At 53.3% G+C, this 16,038-nt stretch overlaps 5 protein-coding genes across 5 annotated transcripts; 1 reads left to right on the forward strand and 4 right to left on the reverse strand.

Moving 5' to 3' along the window:
- Window positions 1-3,001: 3,001 nt before the first annotated feature.
- On the reverse strand, window positions 3,002-4,260 carry LOC144807541 (histone H4). The gene has a single exon (XM_078673176.1). It carries the CDS (start codon window positions 3,709-3,711, stop codon window positions 3,400-3,402), a length of 312 nt encoding a protein of 103 aa, XP_078529302.1. The 5' UTR covers window positions 3,712-4,260; the 3' UTR covers window positions 3,002-3,399.
- A 334-nt stretch (window positions 4,261-4,594) lies between these two features.
- Window positions 4,595-5,277, reverse strand: LOC144807574 (histone H2A type 2-C-like). Its single transcript, XM_078673214.1, has one exon. It carries the CDS (start codon window positions 5,213-5,215, stop codon window positions 4,817-4,819), a length of 399 nt encoding a protein of 132 aa, XP_078529340.1. The 5' UTR covers window positions 5,216-5,277; the 3' UTR covers window positions 4,595-4,816.
- Window positions 5,278-5,436: 159 nt separating this feature from the next.
- Window positions 5,437-5,968, forward strand: LOC144807509 (histone H2B 1.2-like). The gene has a single exon (XM_078673144.1). The coding sequence runs from the start codon at window positions 5,537-5,539 to the stop codon at window positions 5,915-5,917; it is 381 nt and encodes a 126-aa protein (XP_078529270.1). The 5' UTR covers window positions 5,437-5,536; the 3' UTR covers window positions 5,918-5,968.
- A 269-nt stretch (window positions 5,969-6,237) lies between these two features.
- Window positions 6,238-8,132, reverse strand: LOC144807518 (histone H3). Its single transcript, XM_078673153.1, has 2 exons — window positions 7,682-8,132; window positions 6,238-6,893 (listed from the first exon to the last, which is right to left on the reverse strand). The coding sequence occupies exons 1-2, from the start codon at window positions 7,875-7,877 to the stop codon at window positions 6,679-6,681; spliced, it is 411 nt and encodes a 136-aa protein (XP_078529279.1). The 5' UTR covers window positions 7,878-8,132; the 3' UTR covers window positions 6,238-6,678.
- A 653-nt stretch (window positions 8,133-8,785) lies between these two features.
- Window positions 8,786-9,495, reverse strand: LOC144807534 (histone H1.01-like). Its single transcript, XM_078673168.1, has one exon. The coding sequence runs from the start codon at window positions 9,431-9,433 to the stop codon at window positions 8,786-8,788; it is 648 nt and encodes a 215-aa protein (XP_078529294.1). The 5' UTR covers window positions 9,434-9,495.
- Between the last annotated feature and the right edge of the window lie 6,543 nt (window positions 9,496-16,038).

Genomic DNA, 16,038 nt, shown 5'->3' on the forward strand with positions numbered 1-16,038 from the left:
GGATAACCTAAAGTCTTACCCTGCGCTGAGCTCCATAACCCTGGGTAGAAAGTGTGACTTCTTACCCTTGAAGCTTAACACCACCAAATGTCACAGGTATCAGTAACATTGGTGCCTGGAGAATGGATGTAGGCCCAAGGCCTTGCAGGCCTTTCCTGATACTGTGAAGGGTTGAAATAGACTTTATTGGGCATGAGAAGTGTTTTGCTTCAACACATCCAGCTAGGGGCGAAAAGCTGAAATCTTACCCTGCGCTGAGCTCCATAACCCTTGGTAGAAGGTGTGACTTCATCCCCTTGAAGCTGAACACCTCCAAATGTCACAAGTATCACAAACACTGGTGCCTGGAGGGTGGAAGTAGGCCCAAGGCCTTGCAGGCCTTTCCTGATACTGTGAAGGGTTGAAATAGACTTTATTGGGCATGAGAAGTGTTTTGCTTTAACACCTCCAGCCAGGGGGGGTAACCTGAATTCTTACCCTGCACTGAGCTCCATAACCCTGGGTAGAAAGTGTGACTTCTTCCCCTTGAAGCTTAACACCTCCAAATGTCACAGGTATCAGTAAAATTGGTGCCGTGAGACTGGAAGTAGGCCCAAGGCCTTGCAGGCCTTTCCTGAGACAGTGAAGGGGTGAAATAGACTTTATTGGGCATGTGGAGTGTTTTGCTTTAACACCTCCAGCCAGGGGAATAACCAGAAATCTTACCCTGTTCGGAGCTCCATTACCCTGGGTAGAAGGAGTGACTCTGTCCCCTTGAAGCTGCAGGCTTCCTAATGTCACAAGTATCACTAAAACAGGTGCCTGGAGGCTGGAAATGTGCCTACGGTCTTGCAGGCCTAGGTCTGATACTGTAAAGGGGTTAGATACAGTGTTGGAATAAAGAATTATTCTGTTTTCCCACCTCCAGCCAGGAGTGGAACCTGACATCTTACCCTGCGCGGAGCTCCATAGCCCAGGCTAGTAGGAGCAACTGTATCCCCTTTGAAGATTAACTCCGCCAAATGTTACAATTATCACTAAAAGAGGTGTATGGAGGCTGCAAACGGGCCCACAGCCTTGAGCTGATACTGTAACAGGGGGGAATCTCACATTGCGCGGAGCACCATAGCTCTGAGTAGAAATAGCCACTCTGTGCCTGGAGGCTAGAAATGGGCTTGGGAGACTGATGTCTGATAATGTAAAGGGGTTTTTGAATGACGTTTTGTATTTCTCCACCTCCAGCCAAGGGGTAAATCCTGAAATATAACCCTAATCGGAGCTCCATAGCCCTCTGTAGAAAAAGTGACTTAGTCCCCTTGAACCTTAATAAAATGTGATAAATGTTAACAGTTTTAAACGGGTGCCTGGAGACTAAAAATGGAACAGAGACACTTTTTCAGATCCCATACTGCGAGGGACTTATTGTAATTAATTTGTGATATATATATATATATATATATATATATATATATATACAATTATTATTTTTCTTTTTTTGGCCCTCCTTCAGCTTAGGGGTTAAACCAGGAATTGTACCCGGATTGGAGCTCCACAGCCCCGGGTAGAAAAAGTGACTTTGTCCCCTTGAACCTAAGGAGTTAGTAAAAAAAAAAAAAGAAATGTGTGTGTGTTTATTTTTTATTTTTTTGCCGACCTCCAGCTAAGGGGGGAAACCGGAAATTTTACCCGAATCGGAGCTCCATAGCCCCGGGAAGAAAAAGGGACTGTGTCCCCTTGAACATAAGGAGTTAGTAAAAAAAAATAAAAGAAATGTGTGTGTTTATTTTTTTTTTTTTTTTTGCCGACCTCCAGCTAAGGGGGGAAAACTGAGATTTTACCCGAATCGGAGCTCCATAGCCCCGGGAAGAAAAAGTGACTTTGTCCCCTTGAACCTAAGGAGTTAGTAAAAAAAAAAAAAAAAAAGAAGTGTGTGTGTGTGTGTGTGTGTTTATTTTTTTTTGCCGACCTCCAGCTAAGGGGGGAAACCGGACATTTTACCCGAATCGGAGCTCCATAGCCCCGGGAAGAAAAAGTGACTTTGTCCCCTTGAACCTAAGGAGTTTGTTAAAAAAAAAAAAGAAATGCGTGTATGTTTTTTTTTTTTAAGTTTTTTTTTTTCCGACCTCCACCTACGGGGGGGAACCTGAAATTGTACCCGAATCTGAGCTCCCCAGCCCCGGGTAGAATTAGTGCCATCGTCCCCTTGAACCAAAATGCCCACACAAAAAAAATAAAAATACTGAAACGGGGGCTTAAAGGCCCACAGGGACCCCTAAAGGGACATGGCGGTTCACCACAAAAATTAGGATCCCACACCCGCTTCCTTGGGCCTGCATGGGAACCCTATTTTATCGACTATTAAGCCCCCCACGTAGTGGGGGCTTACAGCTCCTGGGTGGAGAACAAAGTCGGAGTTAGCGCGGCCAATCCGCCGCCCGGCCATCTGGTCGCCGCAGCTCACTGGGCCATCTGGTCGACCCACAGAGGGGCGACCAGATGGCCCAGTGAGCTGCGGCGACCAGATGGCCGGGCGGCGGAACGGCCGCGCTATCTCCAACTTTGTTTCCCAGCCAGGCGCTGTAAGCCCCCACTACGTGGGGGGCTTAATAGTCGGTGAACTGCGTGACTCGTGGGGCCCTGTGCCGGGCTAAACCCGCCTTAGGTCCCCATGCAAGGGCTCCATGATGGCGGGCACCTGGGCCGGTCTAAACACCCCCCTTAGAACTGCGTGACTCGTGGGGCCCTGTGCCGGGCTAAACCCGCCTTAGGTCCCCATGCAAGGGCTCCATGATGGCGGGCACCTGGGCCGGTCTAAACACCCCCCTTAGAACTGCGTGACTCGTGGGGCCCTGTGCCGGGCTAAACCCGCCTTAGGTCCCCATGCAAGGGCTCCATGATGGCGGGCACCTGCTCCGGGCTAAACCCACCGTAGGTCCCCAGGCAAGGGCTCCATGATGGCGGGCCCCTGGTCCGGGCTAAACCCACCGTAGGCCCCCAGGCAAGGGCTCCATGATGGCGGGCCCCTGGTCGGGGCTAAACCCACCGTAGGTCCCCAGACAAGGGCTCCATGATGGCGGGCAGCCGGGCCGGGCTAAACCCACCGTAGGTCCCCAGGCAAGGGCTCCACGGTGGCGGGCCCCTGGGCCGGGCTGAACCCACCTTTGGTCCCTAGTTTAGAGCTCCATGGTGGCGGGCCCGTGGGACGGGGTAAACCCGCCTTCCCGGCCGTGCCTTCCAGAGCAGAGTGGCTGCGGAGCAACTCCCCGGGTTCCCCCCTCCTCCCCTCCCGAGCGAGTGTGGGCCTAGATAGCAGCCCTGCGCTGCGGCGATAATAGTTCATAGACACAGCTCTCACACGACATGGTGGTCGGCTCTTAAAAGAGCCTTTGGGTTGTTTTTTTTTTCCTTTTTTTCCGTGGTTTAACCGCCGAATCCGTAGAGAGTGCGGCCCTGGCGCTTCAGGGCATAGACCACATCCATGGCGGTGACGGTCTTCCTCTTGGCGTGCTCGGTGTAGGTGACGGCGTCCCGGATCACGTTCTCCAGGAAAACCTTGAGCACCCCGCGGGTCTCCTCGTAGATGAGGCCGGAGATGCGCTTGACTCCGCCACGGCGCGCCAGGCGGCGAATGGCCGGCTTGGTGATGCCCTGGATGTTGTCCCGGAGCACCTTGCGGTGTCTCTTGGCGCCGCCTTTGCCGAGCCCCTTCCCTCCTTTGCCGCGTCCAGACATGTTCTCTTCTCGGTGCTGGGAGCAGAAATGAAGAGGAAAACCAGCACCGGCTGCTTTCTATGGAGGCTCAGCGGACCTGCGCGGGAGCTCCAAGCGCCCACGTGACGCCCTGTGAGGCGGGAGAGCTCGGACCCGGCCCGCCTTCTGCAGGAAGCGGGGGCTGGAGCGGCCGTTGCCTTCTGAAAAAGAGCGGGCTCCCAGCCCGCCTTTGTCATGGGCTGGCTCAGCAGCTGCCGCTGCCGGTGCACAGATCACAGTCAAACACACGCAAGCACCTCCCTTCCCGGCCTCCCCTTGTGACCGCGGGCCACCCATCCCCTGCGTTCGGAGCCCCCTGTCCAATATAAGCAGAAGGCTCTGTATGTTTTAATGGAGCCACACACGTTAGCGGCCTCACCGGCACCACCCCGCTGCGTTTGGCCGCCTGCAACCTCGTAGCACTGCCCACATCCCGCGCCCGGCTGGGGCAAGCCTGCAAAATGTGTCCCCCAAAAATGAAAAGAAAAAAATATATATGTATATATTGTTTGAAAAAGAGCGCGCTCCCAGCCCGCCTCTGTCAGGGGCTCCCGATGGGGGGCTCAGCAGCTGCCGCCGGTGCACTGATCAGTCAAACACGCACACTCCTACCTTCCAGCCCCCCCCCCCCCCCCCACTTGTCACCGCGGCCTGCCTAACCCTCGCGTTCGGTGCCCGCTCGGCTTGGCTCAGCAGCTGCCGCCGGTGCACTGATCAGTCAAACACACACACTCCTCCCTTCCAGGCCCCCACTTGTCACCGCGGCCCGCCTAACCCTCGCGTTCGGTGCCCGCTCGGCTGGGGCACGTCTGCAAAACGTGTCCCTGAAAATTAAAAATTATATATGTATAACAAAAACATCGATATGGTCTGCCTCATGCTAGGCTTTGGGACGGGACAACATTAAAGTGTACGGCCAGAGCTTGGGCATGCCCTCCACTACAAAGCTACGGTGGCGGGCGCTGCCGCATCTATGAAGCCGCCAGAGTAACACCTCGGCACGGATACGCTCTTTGATGGAGTCTGTGGATGGCCCTGAAAAGAGCCTTTGTGTTTAGGGTGCGTTTCCACGGTGGTCTGCGGGCCTTTACTTGCTTGCTTTGCCCTGTGCCTTGTGGCTCTCGGTTTTCTTGGGCAGCAGCACGGCCTGGATGTTGGGCAGGACTCCTCCCTGGGCGATGGTGACTCGGCCCAGCAGCTTGTTCAGCTCCTCGTCGTTGCGGATGGCCAGCTGGAGGTGTCTGGGGATGATGCGGGTCTTCTTGTTGTCCCGGGCGGCGTTGCCAGCCAGCTCCAGAATCTCAGCGGTCAGGTACTCCAGCACTGCAGCCAGATAGACGGGGGCACCGGCGCCCACCCTCTCGGCGTAGCTTCCCTTCCTGAGCAGCCTGTGCACACGGCCCACGGGGAACTGGAGCCCGGCTCTGGAAGAGCGTGTCTTGGCCTTGGCGCGGGCCTTTCCTCCTTGCTTTCCGCGTCCAGACATGGCGATCGATCTAGGGTCTCAGTCACACAACAGAGAGAATGGTACTGCGCCTTCTGCTGGACTCCGGTAATATAAAGACTTCGGGAGCGTCTGATTGGTTGACAGCTAGGCGCCGATAGTACTTTTCAATGGAGGGAGGCGGGCTTCTGTTTAACCAATCAGTGTCCCAGAACCGCATTACAATAGGAAGTGGGGGCCCTGCCAATGAGAAAGGAGAAACGGGAAGAAGCTGCTTTGCACGCCCAGCCTATAAATACAAGTGCCGGACGCCCAGGCATCATTTCTCTCGGCTCCACAGCAAGCAGCGAAAGAGCGTCGACCATGCCTGAACCAGCCAAGTCCGCGCCGGCACCCAAGAAGGGCTCCAAGAAAGCGCTCTCCAAGCCGCCCAAGAAGGACGGGAAGAAGCGCAAGAGGAGCAGGAAGGAAAGCTATGCCATCTACATTTACAAAGTGATGAAGCAGGTGCACCCGGATACCGGCATTTCCTCCAAGGCCATGGGCATCATGAACTCCTTCGTGAACGACATCTTCGAGCGCATCGCTGCAGAGGCTTCCAAACTGGCTCACTACAACTCGCGGCGCACCATCACCTCCCGGGAGATCCAGACCGCAGTCCGCCTTCTGCTCCCCGGAGAGCTGGCCAAGCACGCCGTGTCGGAGGGCACCAAGGCCGTCACCAAGTACACCAGCGCCAAGTAAGGCTTCCAGGCGCACCCCAACGAACACAACGGCTCTTTTAAGGGCCAACCACTTCCTCCCCTAAGAGCTAACGTGCTTCTATTATGACCGGAGAAATGTGTTTTGGAATATGTGTTTTTTAAGGGTAATGTTAAGTGCAGAAAGGCCCGCTCTCACGGGGCTTGCTGCAGACCGAGGGCCGACAGCAGGCAACCCGTTCCGCCTCTTTAAATTAACATGTCTATATGAATGGGACCAAGTGTCACATGAGCACTGTAACGATGAGGTTCAATAAACCCACTGGGGAATTCACACATCTGCCCCCCCCCCCCCCCCCGGGCTTATGGTTTTCCATGTTGGGGGCGAACAGTGTCTCTGTGAGCGGGTTTAACGTTGTGTTTGTACTTTTAAGACCCTGGGGAACGGCGTTAGTTCACCCCGGGGCAAACGTTCCCGAAATCAGACACACGAACCCGATGTACCGGGGACACAGATGCCCCTTAAGCGGTGGCTTGTGACCAGCGGATCCCTGCACAACCCCCTATAAAAAGGCTTTTTATTATTAGATGGACACATTGAACAGGCGTTTATGCACTGTGAACACAGAGTGCTCTGGTTAACCCAGAGCCGGTATAAGTTGCCCAGTGACCGTGGTACTCACAGCACACCCTCCCTAACCTGTAAAACACATGCCATGACAGATAAGAGAAGCTCGTAGGTGACAGGGTGGTGGCCCTTAAAAGAGCCGTTGTGGTGGTGGTTGTTCGGGTCGGTCCGTCTCCTTAGGCCCTCTCGCCTCGGATGCGACGGGCCAGCTGGATGTCCTTGGGCATGATGGTCACCCTCTTGGCGTGGATGGCGCACAGGTTGGTGTCCTCGAAGAGCCCGACCAGGTAGGCCTCGCTGGCCTCCTGCAGGGCCATGACGGCGGAGCTCTGGAAGCGCAGGTCGGTCTTGAAGTCCTGGGCGATCTCCCTCACCAAGCGCTGGAAGGGGAAACATCATTTTCAACGAAAGCTTTTCTACGCGTGACGTTTACTACGAGGCACTTACCTCGCAAACGTCTTTTCCACGCGTATGCCTTCAACGACAGTCTTTGCCACGCATATACGTACTGGCTAGGGGGATTGGTGGGTTGGCGGGGGTCGGCTGGGGGAGGGGCTGGGGGGGGCCTGGGGGGGTCTCCCCCCCAGAAAAAAAAAAAGGAACGGGGCTGGGGGGGCCTGGGGGGGTCTCCCCCCCAGAAAAAAAAAAAAGGAACGGGTTAATTAAATTTAAAAAAACGCACTTCAGTACCAACGAGGATGCCACACACGGCGTCAGAGTGTCAGTTTACTGCCCTGAGCTCGGCTCCCTTTCCCAGTGCTTACGATAATTAGACAAAGAAAAACCTAAATTAATTGAGCAGGCGTCGACGGCTTCCTCCAGAGCGGGTTAATTACATTTAAAAAAAAAAACGCACTTCAGTAGCACTGAGGTAAAAGGAAAGTGCCTCCCCCAAAGACGTGCCGTTACGGCAGTCCTTTTTTAATTTTGGCAGACGTGTTTTCACGCTTGTTTCGATGGTGGATGGAAGGTACGGGCTGCTGGTGAAAGACAGGAAGGTGTCAGGTAAGAAAATAATCTTTAGCATTTGTGTTTGTGTTTAGGACGTAAAAATGCGTGGTATGATCCTTCGTTGCAAATTCCAGCGTGGTAAAGCCACTTGCGAACTAAAATTCGCGTGGTATTGCCATGCGTGGAACTTGTATTCGTGGTAACATCATATATTCCGCTGGAAGGGCAGCTTGCGGATGAGGAGCTCGGTGGACTTCTGGTAGCGGCGGATCTCGCGGAGAGCCACGGTGCCTGGCCGGTAGCGGTGAGGCTTCTTGACTCCTCCGGTGGCAGGCGCGCTCTTGCGGGCTGCCTTGGTGGCCAGCTGCTTGCGGGGCGCTTTGCCGCCGGTGGACTTGCGGGCTGTCTGCTTGGTGCGGGCCATGGCGGGAGCGGTCTCTCTCAGCGAAGGCAGAGAAGAATGGCGTCTACCAGGGAAAGAGCCCTATTTATGCCCTCACAGACGGAGGGCTGCTCTGGTTGGCTGAGGAGACCGCCCCACGTTCGAAAATAGCCCGCGGTGTGCAACGATTGGATACTGAACTGGAGGCTGCAGCCTAGCTGTCCAATGAGCTGTGGATAAAAGAGACCCCCCCCTTGGATGATGGCGCCGGAGCCCGCGCCTCGGTCAGCCTTTGTCTCCGTCCGTCCATCCACTTGTAGTCACGAGGACGACTCGACCCCGGTCAACCGGGAGAGGAGCCCGAGATGTCATAAGCACACTGCCCTTGGTCACTCTGGAACACGCCCCCGTTACCTGCGCTCGATTGAAAGTTCACAATCGTCTGCTTTATGCAGGCGCTATATCGAGTCTGCCCGGATACAGTGAAAGCACCAACACAAACACGTTTATAATAAACTGAGGTCTTATAACTCCCAGACCCGCTTTTTACCCTCACCCTGGAGCACGCAGTTACCTGCGCTCCAATTAAAGTTCACAATCATCTGCTTTATGCAGACACTATTTAGAGTCTGCCCGGGTACAGTGAAAGCACAGAGACACACACGTTATTGCACATGTATTATAAACGGAGGCCTTATAACTCCCGGACCCCCTTATTTTCTATGTAATAACGATTTCAATCCACGCAGCACCGAAAGAGCCGTTTATATGGCCAAGATCACACGCGGCACTCGCGTGTGGAAAAGTGCGCTATGGATGTATGGTGCGGTTTATTTTTGAGAAGTGGGGCCATTGGGTGGGTGCAAAGGTGGGGAGGAACACGCTCTCTTCTAGATAGGGTGGTGGCCCTTAAAAGAGCCGTTGTGTTTGCAGTGTCTCGGTGCCAGCCCTTACTTCTTCTTGGGCGCTGCCTTTTTGGGCTTCGCTGCTTTGGGCTTGGCTGCCTTGGGTTTGACTACCTTGGCAGGGCTTTTCTTGGCTACTTTGGGCTTCGCCGCCTTGGCTTTCGCTGGGCTCTTGGCAGCCTTCTTGGCAGGGGCAGCCTTGGGCTTCTTGGGGCTCTTGGCTGCTGCTGGCTTCTTGACCTTCTTCGGGCTCTTCTTGACCCCCGCGGGAGCCTTTTTGGGCTTCGCGGCGGCAGGGGCAGCTTTCTTGGCCGCTGGCTTCTTGGTCTTGGCAGCTGTCTTCTTGGCTGCCTTCTTGCCCTCCAGCTGCTTCTTGTTCACTTTGAAGGACCCGGAGGCCCCGGTGCCCTTCAGCTGGGCTAGGGCGCCTTTACTGACCAGGCTCTTCAGGGAGACCTTAACGCGGCCCTTGTTCTTGTCCGCATCGTAGCCGGCGGCGGTCAGCGCCTTCTTCAGAGCCACCAGGGAGACTCCCTTCCTCTCGGCCGAGGCGGTCACACACTTCAAAATCAGGTCGGACACGCTGGGACCGGAAGGCTTCTTGGCCTTGGAGGCCCCCGCTGCTTTCTTCTGCTTCTTCTTGGGGGCGACCTCAGCGGGAGGAGCCGCGGCGGCTGGAGCGGTTTCTGCCATTGCAATACGAGTCTCGGCGCTGTCACAGAACAGAAATGTACCTCCCAACCCGAGCCCCGTGCATATATAGGGAGGAGCCAGCCCCTGATTGGTTCCGAGGAGTGAGGGCTGTGTGCGAGGCGCACTCGGCTCTCTGCTCCGAGCTGACTTTTGTGTTTCCTACTATCGGATTATCTAAGTTTTTAAACACAATCCGTTAAACACACGCTCCCATACACACATGAAAAGAAGCCCAACTTCAACCCCTTCCCGTGCCCTCCCCCGTTTCAGCCGACCCCGTCCTCAGAGGCTTGTAATCCGCCGTGAATCTCTGCCCTCCCCCGATGGCTGACGCCCCCGTGCCTTGAATCCCGGGCCCCGGGCCCCTTTCCCCCGGTCCACCCTCGCGCTCTGAGGCCGGGAGCGGCGGCCCGCGGGCGGGAGGGGCCTCCTGCAGGGAGCGGGCCCTGTGGCGTCACAATGGGGCTCAGGGGGACGCGGGGAGCGCGTTCTGGAACGGGCCGAAGTAACACAGGGCTCCGCCGGCCGAGCGGGGAAGCGAAGACAACAACAGGGGGCCCCGGCCCGGGGGTCAGGGGGGCCCTCGCCGCGCGCCTGCACCCTCGGCTGTGGCACCCACGACTCGGGGGCAGCCGGGGGATTTTTACAAGCAGCGGGGCACGGGCCGGGCTCAAGACTCACGGGCATCACAAGGCGGCTGCGCGCTGGTAGCTTCACATGCAGCCAGAGGGCATTCACTGCCAAGCGCCGAGCTGGAGGAGACGGGGGCACACTAAACATAATAAACACACAGTGACACAATAGAGGCAGGCGGCCGAGTTAGACCTACATTGGCACCCAGCGTGAGAGCAGAAGGTGTGAAGGCACCTGAAATGGTGACCCCAGTACCTGCATGGAGGCACTCTGCTGAGCTGATGTTCACAGCTGGAGTTAGGTTTACATCTCAGGTGACATCTTTGGACGGGAACCGACCTTAACAACGCGGTCAAAACACCGCAGTACATTTCGATCGCTGCATTTACAACGCAAGTCTTTTCCACGACTTGCACGGGAGGGCGCACTAGACTATGGAATAGTGCGATTTACTATTCCAACACCTTCCCTACCTTACTTAGGCTGGAGTTCGAATAGTAAATCATACTATTCCTAAGTCTAGAGCGCCCTCCCGTGCAAGTCGTGGAGAGCGCCTAAAACAGCAATGTAATGTACCGCAATCTAATTGTTACATCATACATCCCACAGTACAGAGTGAGGCCTGTGACTATCAATGTTGTATTGAGCCCGATTGCTGGGGTGGGGACCACTCCTGAATCAAATGGCATGTCAAGAGTGCGACCTGCGCCGACAAATCAGATTCTGCGCCTGGCAGCCTGATTGAGGTCTACTGCTAATTACAGGTTTTCGCCTTATATGTAGGTAGAGGGAAACACAAATAAAACACTTCTCATAGTCCAAGACGTACATGAACACCATTCACAGTTTCAGATCTTAGCCTTCAGGTACCCTGGCCCATCCCTAGCTTCCAGGAACCTGTTTTAGTAATATATCTGATACTATGAGGTTTCCAGAATAAAGGGGACAACGTCAGCCCTTCTTCCCAGAGATATAGAGCTCCGCACAGGAAAATATTTCACGTCTTTCCCTGGGGTGGCGGTGTAAGAATAAAATACTTCACACGGCCCAAAACAGCACAAAATAACCCAGTCACCATATCAGAATAGAGCCTTCAGGGCTCTGGGGCATTTCTAGCCACCAGGGACCTGCTTTAGTGATATTTGTGACATTATGAGGTTTTCAGATTCAAGGGCACTAAGTCACTCTTTCTACCCAGGGATTTGGAGCTCCAGGCAGGGTAAGATTCAAGATTTCCCTCACGAGTGGAGGTGAAGAAATGAAAACACTTCACCTAGCCTAAAAGGTACATACACCCATTTGAAAGATCAGGCCTTGGCCTGCAGAGACATGGGCACATTTCTATCCACCAAACACATGTTTTAGTGATAAATGTGAAATTATGATGTGCTCAGCTGCAAGGGGACAATGGCACTCCGTCTACCCAGAACTACGGAGCTCTGCATAGGGTAAGATTTCAGCCTTGCCGCCTTGGATTTGAGGGAAGTGTTTTACTTCTCCGCCTCCTTCCAAGGGGAAAACCTGCGATCTCCCCCTGTGCATACTTCCATAGCCCTGGGTAGAAGGAGCAACTGTATCCCTTTGAAGATTAACACCTCCAAATGTTACATGTATCCCAAAAAATGGTGCCTGGAGGTTGGAAATAGGCCAAAGGCATTACAGGCCTTTCCCGACACTGCGAAGGGGAGAAATAGACCTTATTGGGCATGTGAAATGTTTTGCTTTAACACCTCCAGCCAGGGGGATACCCTGAATTCTTACCCTGCACTGAGCTCCATAACCCTGGGTTGAAGATGTGACTCCTTCCCCTTGAAGCTTAACACCACCAAATGTCACAGGTATCAGTAACATTGGTGCCTGGAGGCTGGAAGCAGGCCCAAGGCCTTGCAGGCCTTCCCTGATACCGTGAAGGTGTGAAATAGACATTCTTGGGCATGTGGAGTGTTTGGCTTTAACACCTCAAGCCAGGGGGATAACCTGAAATCTTACCCTGCGCTGAGCTCCATAACCCTGGGTAGAAGGTGGGACTTCTTCCCCTTGAAGCTTAACACCACCAAATGTCACAGGTATCAGTAACATTGGTGCCTGGAGGCTGGAAGTAGGCACAAGGCCTTGCAGGCCTTTCCTGATACTGGGAAAGGGTGAAATACACTGTACTGGGCATGTGAGGTGTTTTGCTTAAACACCTCCAGCCAGGGGGATAACCAAAAATCTTACCCTGCGCTGAGCTCCATAACCCTGGGTATAAAGTGTGACTTCATCCCCTTGAAGCTTAACACCACCAAATGTCACAGGTATCAGTAAAATTGGTGCCTGGAGGCTGGAAGTAGGCACAAGGCCTTGCAGGCCTTCCCTGATACTGTGAATGGGTGAAATACACATTGCTGTGTATGGTAATTGTTCTATTTTCACGCCTCCAGCCTGGGGTGAAGCCTGAAATCTTACCCTGCGAGGAGCTCCATAACCCTGGGTAGAAGGTGTGACTTCATCCCCTTGAAGCTTAACAGCACCAAATGTCACAGGTATCAGTACATTGGTGCCTGGGGGCTGGAAGTAGGCCCAAGGCCTTGCAGGCCTTTCCTGATACTGTGAAGGGGTGAAATAGACTTTATTGGGCATGTGAAGTGTTTTGCTTTAACACCTCAAGCCAGGGGGATAACCTGAAATCTTACCCTGCACTGAGCTCCATAACCCTGGGTAGATGGTGTGACTTCTTCCCCTTGAAGCTTAACACCGCCAAATGTCACAGGTATCAGTAACATTGGTGCCTGGAGGCTGGAAGTAGGCACAAGGCCTTGCAGGCCTTTCCTGATACTGGGAAAGGGTGAAATACACTGTACTGGGCATGTGAAGTGTTTTGCTTTAACACCTCCAGCCAGGGGGATACCCTGAATTCTTACCCTGCACTGAGCTCCATAACCCTGGGTAAAAGGTGTGACTTCATCCCCTTGAAGCTTAACACCACCAAATGTCACAGGCATCAGTAACATTGGTGCCTGGAGGCTGGAAGTAGGCCCAAGGCCTTGCAGGCCTTTCCTGATACTGTGAAGGGGTGAAATACAATTTATTGGGCATGTGAAGTGTTTTGCTTTAACACCTCCAGCCAGGGGGATAACCTGAATTCTTACCCTGCGCTGAGCTCCATAACCCTGGGTAGAAAGTGTGACTTCATCCCCTTGAAGCTTAACACCACCACATGTCACAGGTATCAGTAACATTGGTGCCTGGAGGCTGGAAGTAGGCCCAAGGCCTAGCAGGCCTTTCCTGATACTGTGAATGGGTGAAATACACATTGTTGTGTATGGTAATTGTTCTATGTTCACGCCTTAAGCCTGGGGTGAAGCCTGAAATCTTACCCTGCGCGGAGCTCCATAACCCTGGGTAGAAGGTGCGACTTCATCCCCTTGAAGCTTAACACCACCAAATGTCACAGGTATCAGTAACATTGGTGCCTGGAGGCTGGAAGTAGGCACAAGGCCTTGCAGGCCTTTACTGATACTGGGAAAGGGTGAAATACACTGTACTGGGCATGTGAGGTGTTTTGCTTAAACACCTCCAGCCAGGGGGATAACCTAAAATCATACCCTGCGCTGAGCTCCATAACCCTGGGTAGAAGGTGTGACATCTTCCCCTTGAAGCTTAACACCACCAAATGTCACAGGTGTCAGTAACATTGGTGCCTGGGGGCTGCAAGTAGGCCCAAGGCCTTGCAGGCCTTTCCTGATACTGTGAAGGGGTGAAATACAATTTATTGGGCATGTGAAGTGTTTTGCTTTAACACCTCGAGCCAGGGGGAATAACCTGAATTCTTACCCTGCGCTGAGCTCCATAACCCTGGGTAGAAGGTGTGACTTCTTCCCCATGAAGCTTAACACCACCAAATGTCACAGGTGTCAGTAACATTGGTGCCTGGGGGCTGGAAGTAGGCACGAGGCCTTGCAGGCCTTTCCTGATACTGTGAAGGGGTGAAATACAATTTATTGGGCATGTGAAGTGTTTTGCTTTAACACCTCGAGCCAGGGGGAATAACCTGAAATCTTACCCTGCGCTGAGCTCCATAACCCTGGGTAGAAGGTGTGACTTCTTCCCCATGAAGCTTAACACCACCAAATGTCACAGGTGTCAGTAACATTGGTGCCTGGAGAATGGATGTAGGCCCAAGGCCTTACAGGCCTTTCCTGATACTGTGAAGGGTTGAAATAGACTTTATTGGGCATGAGAAGTGTTTTGCTTCAACACATCCAGCTAGGGGTGAAAAGCTGAAATCTTACCCTGCGCTGAGCTCCATAACCCTGTGTAGAAGGTGTGACTTCATCCCCTTGAAGCTGAACACCTCCAAATGTCACAAGTATCACAAACACAGGTGCCTGGACGCTGGAAGTAGGCCCAAGGCCTTGCAGGCCTTTCCTGATACTGTGAAGGGTTGAAATAGACTTTATTGGGCATGAGAAGTGTTTTGCTTCAACACATCCAGCTAGGGGTGAAAAGCTGAAATCTTACCCTGCGCTGAGCTCCATAACCCTGGGTAGAAGGTGTGACTTCTTCCCCTTGAAGCTTAACACCTCCAAATGTCCCAGGTATCAGTAACATTGGTGCCTGGAGGCTGGAAGTAGGCCCAAGGCCTTGCAGGCCTTTCCTGATACTGTGAAGGGGTGAAATAGACTTTATTGGGCATGTGAAGTGTTTTGCTTTAACACCTCAAGCCAGGGGGGATAACCTGAAATCTTACCCTGCGCTGAGCTCCATAACCCTGGGTAGAAGGTGCGACTTCATCCCCTTGAAGCTTAACACCACCACATGTCACAGGTATCAGTAACATTGGTGCCTGGAGGCTGGAAGTAGGCACAAGGCCTTGCAGGCCTTTCCTGATACTGTGAAGGGGTGAAACAGATTTTATTGGGCATGTGAAGTGTTTTAATTTAACACCTCCAGCCAGGGGGATAACCCAAATTCTTACCCTGCGCTGAGCTCCATAACCCTGGGTAGAAGGTGTGACTTCATCCCCTTGAAGCTTAACACCACCACATGTCACAGGTATCAGTAACATTGGTGCCTGGAGGCTGGAAGTAGGCACACTGCCTTGCCTGCCTTTCCTGATACTGTGAAGGGGTGAAATAGACTTTAATGGGCATGCAAAGTGTTTTGCTTTAACACCTCCAGCCAGGGGGATAACCTGAATTCTTACCCTGCGCTGAGCTCCATAACCCTGGGTAGAAGGTGTGACTTCTTCCCCTTGAAGCTTAACACCACCAAATGTCACAGGTATCAGTAACATTGGTGCCTGGAGGCTGGAAGTAGGCACAAGGCCTTGCAGGCCTTTCCTGATACTGTGAAGGCGTGAAATAGACTTTATTGGGCATGTGGAGTGTTTGGCTTTAACACCTCAAGCCAGGGGGATAACCTGAAATCTTACCCTGCGCTGAGCTCCATAACCCTGGGTAAAAGGTGTGACTTCATCCCCTTGAAGCTTAACACCACCACATGTCACAGGTAACAGTAACATTGGTGCCTGGAGGCTGGAAGTAGGCACAAGGCCTTGCAGGCCTTTCCTGATACTGTGAAGGGGTGAAATAGACTTTAATGGGCATGTGAAGTGTTTTGCTTTAACACCTCCAGCCAGGGGGATAACCTGAATTCTTACCCTGCACTGAGCTCCATAACCCTGGGTAGAAGGCGTGACTTCTTCCCCTTGAAGCTTAACACCACCAAATGTCACAGGTATCAGTAACTTTGGTGCCTGGAGGCTGGAAGTAGGCCCAAGGCCTTGCAGGCCTTTCCTGATACTGTGAAGGGGTGAAATAGACTTTATTTGGCATGTGGAGTGTTTTGCTTTAACACCTCAAGCCAGGGCGATAACCTGAAATCTTACCCTGCGCTGAGCTCCATAACCCTGGGTAAAAGGTGTGACTTCATCCCCTTGAAGCTTACACCACCACATGTCACAGGTATCAGTAACATTGGTGCCTGGAGGC

The sequence above is a fragment of the Lissotriton helveticus genome, unplaced genomic scaffold (genome assembly GCF_964261635.1).
Source record: "Lissotriton helveticus unplaced genomic scaffold, aLisHel1.1 SCAFFOLD_559, whole genome shotgun sequence".
NCBI lineage: Eukaryota > Metazoa > Chordata > Amphibia > Caudata > Salamandridae > Lissotriton > Lissotriton helveticus.

What these genes read in the sequence shown, in the direction of transcription:
- LOC144807518 (XM_078673153.1), bottom strand. Translation starts at nt 7,877, where the DNA reads ATGGCCCGCACCAAGCAGACAGCCCGCAAGTCCACCGGCGGCAAAGCG. An exon ending in CGAGCTCCTCATCCGCAAGC is followed by an intron (nt 6,894 to 7,681) that starts TGCCCTTCCAGC and finishes GAAAATGATGTT; the next exon opens with TCCCCTTCCAGCGCTTGGTG.
- LOC144807574 (XM_078673214.1), bottom strand. Translation starts at nt 5,215, where the DNA reads ATGTCTGGACGCGGAAAGCAAGGAGGAAAGGCCCGCGCCAAGGCCAAG.
- LOC144807534 (XM_078673168.1), bottom strand. Translation starts at nt 9,433, where the DNA reads ATGGCAGAAACCGCTCCAGCCGCCGCGGCTCCTCCCGCTGAGGTCGCC.
- LOC144807541 (XM_078673176.1), bottom strand. Translation starts at nt 3,711, where the DNA reads ATGTCTGGACGCGGCAAAGGAGGGAAGGGGCTCGGCAAAGGCGGCGCC.
- LOC144807509 (XM_078673144.1), top strand. Translation starts at nt 5,537, where the DNA reads ATGCCTGAACCAGCCAAGTCCGCGCCGGCACCCAAGAAGGGCTCCAAG.